This window comes from Mangifera indica, chromosome 5 (genome assembly GCF_011075055.1).
Source record: "Mangifera indica cultivar Alphonso chromosome 5, CATAS_Mindica_2.1, whole genome shotgun sequence".
Classification (NCBI taxonomy): Eukaryota; Viridiplantae; Streptophyta; class Magnoliopsida; order Sapindales; family Anacardiaceae; genus Mangifera; species Mangifera indica.
Window position 1 is genome coordinate 2,921,504 of NC_058141.1, and position 9,563 is coordinate 2,931,066.

A 9,563-nucleotide genomic window follows, 5' to 3' on the forward strand; every position below is an offset into this window, starting at 1 on the left:
TTATGAACATGCCATAGATTCCAAATAAATCTTATTTAGCCACCATTTGATGGAACTAATGAAAACTTTCTCAAACATGCATATGTATTCATGTAACAGCCGCAGTTCAAATAATATATTGTATGTATAGACGTTATATACATTATCTCACCTTCATACACGTCTCTGTGTGACTCAGAGAATACAACACTTGAGCACTAATCCCTTGTGATCCATCCTTCCATCTTCATTGCCTGAAAACATGATATACATACACATGTATATAAACAAACACACACAAATCAATTATTTTGTTTCCCCAACCTGCTCCTTTTTTAACGATGAAATCTAGTGAGAAGTGTAATGTATAGGTTCAGACAGAAGTGAAAAGATAAACTGACGCACCTTCGGGCGGTTGTGCAAGCTTCCAGTTTTGTGCAGACATCATTTCTTTCTTCAGTTGAGTCAAAATGTCCTCCATTGTGTACTCCCTTTGCCAATTAGCAAGCATGGGAAAAAGACTTGGTTCAACCTAAAAAAAAAAAACAAATCAGCATATTTTTCAATCTGTATCACAAGCATATAATGTTTAAGTGTCAATAGAGTAACAAGACTCACCACTCCAGTCTCTTGATTGACGCAGGTCATATTTATCCGGGTTTGAAATCTCACACTTGGTGGATTGTCTGGATAATCTGTGCCACAGAGAAGTTTCAACTGGTAGATACGTCCTTCATGAACAGTCTGACATGAAGAATCACTACATAAGATAAATTTCCTTCCGAAAAGAACAAAGATCTAGATCTATGTGTACTCTAAGAAATTACAGCCCAAGTCCCAGAAATGTCAAAAAGAATGTAAGTGCAAACATCATATAGTTTTTAAGGAGTTGTTTCATAAACCACAATAGGAAACACGTGTCCAACAAGATTGGGCACTAGATATGCATAGATTGAAACACAAAACACAGAGGACACTTGACAATAGATTGAAACATGTAACGATCAGGCTCAGTTTATGTGGATTGAGATCTAACAAACGGAAGATTTTATCCAGGAGCACAAGGTAGTGCAGATGTAATAAACTATATATATGAACTTTTTTCAGACCTAAGTATCCTGAGTTTCATACGATCCAGACCTTAAAACTTCATCCATCAGTCACTCAACTTTTTTTGTTTACAATTCAGCAGCTCAATTTTACTCGAGGATTATAAAATCTAAAACTTCAAGAAGATTAAAATCAGTATTGTGCAGCAAGCTCCCACACCTTACCAAGGTAAGTTTATGTCTCCTTGTTTCTCTTTATATTCATGCTATCATTTTCCTTTTCATCATTATTACAGTATAACCTCAGGCTCTTTCCTTATTTTCTGTTAAAGTCTTTACTCTCACTTTTCTTCAATTAACCTCTGTTACTTTAGTATTTCAATTCACCATTCATATCTCTCTCTAATTAATTGTTTCCTTTCATTTTTGTGAAGCTTCCTTTTCTCTTCCTTAATACAACTGAACCAAATTCCATGAAAAGGAGAAAATGCAATTCATTCTTTTGCTTTCTCTAACAGCCTTGGCCTTCTTTCTTATTCAATTCCCTTTAGTCAAACAACCAACAAAAAGCATTAGCAAACTGTAAGGAGATGATTTATGAGGGAAAAGAGATATTGAAAAGGAAAGAGACAACAAATGAAGTGTATTTACGAGGGAAGATTCAGATATTATGCATTTAACGTGCTTGGTTGGGAAATTCAAGATAAAAGATGGGTGAGGTGGTTCATGGAAGAAATATCTTGTTTATGTTTTACATTGTGACTGTTGGCAAGTTTGGATTTGTTGCACTTGTACTGGAAATAAGAGTAGATTTGAACATGTAATAGAGCCAATACCAGAATATATGCATAGAAGAGATCCGGTATAAGCAAAAATGAATTTCAAGTATTTATGCATCACCCTTTAAAATATTTGGTGAAGTAAATTTCATAGAACTAGATGAATTCATTTTATCAAACAAATTTAACAAGTTTTTCATGAAATTCCAAAACAAAAAGGTTAACAATCTTAATTGACAAAAGTCAAAATCCTTTTAGCTGTACCATCATACAAGAAAAAAATAACAAGGAAATATAGATGCCATGTGAAATCAAAAGGCTCCACTTTTTGGGATGGCAAAAATGTGGGTTTAGGACATTAGGTAAAATCGTACCCAATCCACATGAAGTTCTATCAAATCCAACCCAACCTCTTCTTAACCCGACCTATTCTTAAAATTTTAAGAAAAGGTTGGAGTTGGATTTTCCATAACCCAATCAACTATCTACAAAAATCAAACCCAACCCCAACCCATTCTTAAACCCATTAATTTTAATATGAATTATAACTCTTATTTTTGTACATATGTATAAATGGTTAGGTTTAAAATAATAAAAATTAGACTGAAAACTAGAAAAAAAAAATATTAAAAGTTCTGGATTGGATAACCGATAACCCAATCTATTATTCACAAAAGCTCAATCTAACCCAACTGATTCTTAAAATTTTAGGAATGGAGACAACTTCTTGGGGGTTGGATTGGGTGCACTCCAATCCAAATTCACATATTTTCCATCCCTCTAATCTCCAAACTTGAGTTCCAAGTTTCAGCAATTCTTCAAAATGAGTTAAAATACATATTAGTTATACACGTAAAACAAATGAAGATTAAAACCTTATATGATGATATGAAAAATATAATGACAGCAATAACAAGAATATCTAAAAGAAACAAGGCGACGGAAATTTTGCGGAAGATTAAAGTAAGCAAATTTAATTGTCAAGATAGGGATTACAGTCCTGCAATGTTCATTGAAGCACAAAAGCTAAGATGCCTGGTTAGAGAGGGTTAGCAAATGTATTAGAGGCATACCTGCTTCAGTAGGGCAGAGCTCGTGGTTAGATAGGTTTTAGATAAGAGCATGTGGTTCTAAAGATTGATTGTATCACCTAAGGTTTCAAGTCTCTAAAATCCTAATTTGACTAATTAAAAAATTAAAAAAGTCTTCCAGCACACGAGGATGGATGAATAAGAATAAGATGTCTAAAGAGTCTCCTATCACAACATATATTAGTTTCAAACTCGACATATATTTATCCTTTTCCTTCTCAAGTTCCTTATGAACCAATAAAACATGTATTTTAGATCCAGTAAAATATTTACTTAGATCAGTAGTAAATCGATTGCAATATTATATTCCACTTTCTAATCATCCTCAGCTCCAAACCAAACACTGCTTCCACTACATAATAAGTTGTTATCTTTTACTGCATAAACATGATCATTTTCAAATGTTAGCCTCATGGAATTCTTGAACACAGGTCTCCGTCCAAACTCAATCTGGTGACCCAAATTTACTCACAAGAAAATAAATAATTGCACTCAGACTTTGTAGCACTTAAAATCTAGAATATAACTTCTTGATGTACTCTGTCACAACTTCTTCACACTAGGACTTGATTTTTATGGGTATTGAGATTGAGAATGAGATGGAAGGTTCAGAAAATAAATTCAGAAAATAAAGAGTTGATTCCAGATTGGAAAAGAGAACTTATCAAATCAATGAAAAATTATCTACTTAGTTACAGAATAATGGTAATTACTAGTCCAATGAAAAATTAAACCACATAAATTTTACACACTCTTATGAAATAAAAAAGGATTGTACACAAACTCAATTCACTTTTGAATCACTCAAATAGTTCATCTAATTACTGGATATTTGCCCTTTTTTTGCAATATTTTTTTACCATTGGAGTTTGAGAAAAGTCTGTGAAGAGAAAGAAGAATGAAATTTGGGTTTCAAAGAAACATGATGCTTTTCCACAATTTTATTTGAATAGATCTTCACAGACTGAGTGCTTTTATGCTGTTTTAATGGTTGGTAAGGAATAAAAATATGTACAAATATTGACCATTCAATATTATGAGTAACATAAGTCATAAGGTCCTCAAAATTTTAGTGAAAAAATAAAAATAGAGAATCTTCTCCATTTATATCTCACCATGTAACTTTGAAACCATAGGAAAGTTTAGATCAAAGGTCTTCATGGAATTGGTTACCCAAAATTATGGGAGTATTAATGGACCAAGAATAAGTAATCTTCTCTCCTTATTCAGACCCAATATGAGATTCAGACTACAATTGTGTAATATAAACCAAACCATTCTATCTAAGGTTCAATAAGGTCTCCATTGTGGTTGACTCAAACTTCTCAACAACTACTAGGTCAAACAAAACTCTTACATGTGTATGAATACTCATGCACATCCATATAAATTGAAGGAGAGAGAAAGAAGACGTACATTGGGGGGACCTATAATAGTCCCAGTCCACGATTGCATTAATATATCATCAGCATCATCCATTCCATAGCTGACAGTCCCATCCCCAATTCCTTTTTCTCCTCTCTCAAGCTCTTCCAGTAATCTGAAATTCCTAGGCACTGCAAAAATTCATAATTTTAGTTACAGCAATCATAACTCATGGATGCATGCAAATTAAGTATCAACAAAAGAAATTAAAGGAAAAATTCCAATATGCTATTATATTTACTAATGAAGAATTTCCAACAACAGAAATATTAAATCTGTACAATTTATTTTAGCACCATGTAGAGGTTTCAAACATCAAATCCTTCTAGACAAGGCATCAGTTTTAAGCCTTAAAAAAATATATATATATATCTGAACAGATGAATATAAATAATGCATAAGCTGACCAACTTTCCAGTTTTATCCACTTGAAGTATTGTACAATGTAAAACACCCCGTTAAACAATTCTAAATATGCAAAAGTTAAGAACATTGGTGCTGCTTAGATACAAATTTTATAATCCTTAGCTGAGGAAAGGAGTCATAATTCTTAAGATACACTCAAATCTCATACATCTTTAAAAACAAAGAATGACAATGTTATATGAGGTAACCAGAAATAAATTCATGTTAAATCATCCAGTCTCCTACAATAGTATGTAAACAGCACTTCATGGAGATATCTAATACCTTAATGAAATTGATATGGACATTTAATACATCTTATCAAGACTCAAGAATTAATTTAAGAAAATCAAGATGACGAATTTGCACCAAAACAATTAATTCAATCACATGAATCATAAATGATAGAATAACCATGGGACCCTTAACTAAGCTACAAATGTTTGAAATAGCATTCAGCAGAGTTATTTCTGTCCTATATATGCATAACCAACTCCTAAATAACCCTCCAGATTGGAAAGCATCTGTGGATTCTTTAGTCATTAAGCAGCCAAGGCCTCTTATATTTATTTATCTTTAACTTTTATTAATGATCTCCATAAAATATAATAATATAAAGATAACCCCACGGTTTCGGTTTCAGTAATCAAGGAATGAAACTCATAGAAAACTCAAATGTACTTAAGTCATCTCCATTGCATTAAAATGAACATGGTGCACTATCATTGACATCACAAAACACTTCAACAATGATAATTACCACAGCTGTAAGTTGATGCAGCTCTGCAAAGTGTTTGGCTTGCGTTGATTGTTAGAGGTGATTTGAATTTCAAACAATAGCACTGAACTTGCCATATGACTAGGGAAACAATCAAATATTTGTTAATCAGGTACTATTTGAGCACCTTCACAAATAAAGATTATCCCTAAACCCTTTCCAAACCTAGAAATCTCCCAAATCCACTAACCTCATATAAGATTCAGCTTAAAAACATATGTGTTGCCGAAATGATTCTGTTGAACCCTTTCTTTTCATCAGGATTACCTATAAAACCCAATAAAGCTACTAACTGAACTCAAAATTCAGGACCACATTTACTCATTAATACATCATTACAATTTTAAGTTGTAACAACAGGGGCCCATAATATACTTCTTAATTCTGTGCATATGTCAATGTAATGGATTATGAAACTGGAAAAAAAAGGGATAATCAAACTAGACATCATATGGCTACATATTGCAATGAAGAGGTCCACCCGCAACAAAAGCTGCAACAAGCAAAGCAAAAACCTCAGGCTAATTAAATACATGTAAGATAGACATAACATTCTTTTACAATTTCAGCCTTATATTACATTATACTATGACTTCAGCTTCATCCGAGGAACAGACTCAAAGTAATATAAAAAATTAAAATAATGCCCCAAAACTAAGGCTTCACTGACCTTATATTCTCATATATATTATGCAAATACAGGAATAAATTGAACCAAAGTTCTAGACCAAGCTTCCACTTGATATCTAAATGGAAAACTTGCAAAGTAAACACACAGAACATTCATAACCATACTGGACCTTATCCACTCACCTCAAAAAGAAAAAAATGAAAGAAAATAGCACAATTGACAAGCTAATACAAAAGCACAATTCTGTAGTGACATGTCATCCCAAATACATCCCATGCAGGAGGCTTAGATATCAAACATACAAAGACTACTCTCAAGACCCCCTAATCATCCAATGTGGAACTCAACAATTTCTCTCTCCCCTCCCCTCCCCCACACACAGAACATTCATAACCATACTGGACCTTATCCACTCACCTCAAAAAGAAAAAAATGAAAGAAAATAGCACAATTGACAAGCTAATACAAAAGCACAATTCTGTAGTGACATGTCATCCCAAATACATCCCATGCAGGAGGCTTAGATATCAAACATACAAAGACTACTCTCAGAGTTTGACTCTAATATTAATCTGTTAGTTAAAAAACTCAAGAGTGCTAATCTATCGAACACTCAGTGTATGGAAATAGGCTAAAAATCTCAAGTAAAAAACAATAATGTCTAAACAAATGCAGTCGAATCACAACATAGAAAAGATCAATAACACAATGACCAAATAAATGTGGCAGGGTAATTTGCTTACATCCACACTTCATGAATTTGGTTTCTTAATTTGAACCAAAACAAAAGTTACAACACACTCTCACACCATCACATTAGTTTCAAAATAAAAAACATACTCAAGTCAAAATCAATCATAAAGGATATTATAAAACTAAAGCAAAAACATAAGTTCTTATCTGCAAAAGGTCTCATCTTTCACTAACTCTCTAATTATTTAACAAAGACTCACACAAAGTCACAAACTTACTCAAGAAAACACAATTTTGTTCTTAATATGCAACTGAACAAATGTGAGCCAATGTTCAACAACTCTCAGTGAAAGGAACTTTGAAGCTTTGGATTTGGCGAATATTTTGGGTGTTTTGCAACAGCATCCAAAAATATTTTCAATCTATGTGCTACTCCTTTCACCAAAAAAATATATTAATAAACACGAACAAGTTCGTCACATAAGAACCATATTTGGTCAATTCTTAATAAAGGCCAAAACTGTCTTTTCTCTTTATAAGCTTATAAAAAGCCTTTCCTGCATTATCTTAAATAAGAGTTAGAGAAGAATGAAAACAGGACTAGAGAATATTTATATTTTCATTTCAGTATTAGAATATTCTCTGAGATTGAGCATCGCCTGTTACTTGAGATTAAGTAAACATTTTATTTCTAACAGTACTATAGTGGTTCTAGAGTTTCTTGTAACCTTTGTTTTGTATCATACATCATGACCCGTGAATGTAGGCAACTTAGCTGAACTATGTAAATCAGTGTCTTTGGTGTTTGCCATGTTATTGATCTTTATATAGTTTAACTTGATTGCATCTTTAATTTGGGGATCATTAATTTACACGCCTCAAGTGATCAACAATTACACAATTGGGTACTTTCCACTTGGGATGTCTGTAACATCAGAAAATCACACTATCCATACTCACCTCTAAATTTTGTTTAGTATATGATTTAATCATTCCCAATATAAATTAAAATTTAAGCTTTGTTAGCTAGTATACCTTAAAAAAATTCCAAGAAATTGGCAACAAAATTTCATCAACAACACCAAAGTCACATTGTCAACTATGACACAAAGAATCTCAATAAATTTATAAAATTAAAATGAAACAGCTTCCATCATTATAACCCTATCCTATTTCTTCTGGGATTTGGTGGTTGTGATAAAGAACACATTGTTCAAGTACTCATCAAAGCCAGTGATCCACCAACAATTATAACCCAAACCACCAATAATAGCAAGATCATGTAACATTTACAAGCTCAAATCATAAAAACCCCTAAATTATGTAAATCCACAAAGCTTCGGCAGATAAGAACGAGTAACGATAGTTGATCAAATTCAATAGTGGCAATGAATTGTTATAAATAACAAGAAAAATTAGGGTTTAGAGTGGTTTCTAGAAGCTTACCGACTACACTTGACCCTTCAGAGCCCATTTTGAGAGCGTTTGGATTCGGAGATTTGACTGAGTTAGGGTTGCTCTGTTAACAACTGTAAATAAATATGAACGATAAGGAAATGTTTCGCTGTTGTCCGCTTACTGTTGTTCCTGTGCGCCTCCGTATCACAAACAAAAAAATTACGAAAGTTTTTTTCGAATCATTACGGCTACTCGTATATATTTTTTTCTACTATTATAACTAGACACCGCCGTGGATCGTAACTGGTCAAATTAGGCAGCCCTCTTGTATTTAAAGGTCGTGTCGAGTTAAGGTTTGAGAAATGGCAAGGCTTGGAACACGGTCCAAAGTCTTCCTGAACCTTTCAGCAAGTTGATCTTTTATATTATATTTATTTATTTTTAAAAATTTTAATTTTTTGCAAGCCAGATCCTAAGATCTGGGCATGACCCATACAGCTCGTGGCCCTGACACAACTGCAAAATTATGGATCATTCTTGACTCATCGGACATGTTTATTTATGAAATTTTAGAATTTTTTTTAACAATATGAACAATTAATAATTAATGCGTCTTAATTTTATGATTTGAAAACTAAAGTCAAAAGCCATGTTTTCAAACTTAGACCAAGTATTGGCCGATCAAGGGATTAGTGGTGTTAGAATGATGTGAGCATACATTGATTTAACTTTTTTTTATTGTTGAATAAAACCGAGTAAATATGTAGTCCATAAAGATTTTATGTTGTAAATTTGATGTGATCATTATGAAATTCACTAATACACTTCACGTTAACTATTAAATCTAGGTTGCAAATGTGGATTGATATACAGTTATTAGGTATTTTTATGGGAGAGCGTAATTGAGCCTTTAACCCTTTTGGTAATTAATTAAAAAAAGACGTGTAACTTCTTAGCATCCTATTCTGCAATGCGTTCTACAAAATCTAGGAAGAAAGATTTTACTCTAAAATTGACAATCAATTTTCTTTGGATCAACATAATGACACAAATAAGTTTGTTTATGCTCCTAATCCTTTAATTACAGTGCTTCATAGTCTAATGTGTTAAATTATGAATTTGGGCATAGATTCGGTCTTCTTTAATTTTAGGAATGACATTGAATTTCATTTTTCTATCTACATTTGGTATTAGAGTATCACATTTAGGCTATCAAATCTGTTAATTTTGAGAAAATTAAGTAATTTTGGTTTAATTCTCAAATTAGGATTTTGCTAATTTTTTGTCAAATTGTTGATAATTGGGCATGAAAATTATATGATTATGTTTGTTATT

At 32.5% G+C, this 9,563-nt stretch overlaps 1 protein-coding gene across 2 annotated transcripts; it reads right to left on the bottom strand.

Moving 5' to 3' along the window:
- On the bottom strand, positions 1 to 8,515 carry LOC123217112 (ubiquitin-conjugating enzyme E2 variant 1B-like). Of its 2 annotated transcripts, XM_044637892.1 has the most exons (6): positions 8,277 to 8,514; positions 5,489 to 5,999; positions 4,315 to 4,454; positions 598 to 723; positions 385 to 511; positions 1 to 233 (listed from the first exon to the last, which is right to left on the bottom strand). In XM_044637892.1, the coding sequence occupies exons 3-6, from the start codon at positions 4,375 to 4,377 to the stop codon at positions 175 to 177; spliced, it is 375 nt and encodes a 124-aa protein (XP_044493827.1). In that variant the 5' UTR covers positions 4,378 to 4,454; positions 5,489 to 5,999; positions 8,277 to 8,514; the 3' UTR covers positions 1 to 174. The 2 variants fall into 2 exon arrangements, with proteins under 2 accessions (XP_044493827.1, XP_044493826.1); XM_044637891.1 differs by lacking the exon at positions 5,489 to 5,999 and having other exon boundaries at positions 8,277 to 8,515.
- Positions 8,516 to 9,563: the final 1,048 nt, after the last annotated feature.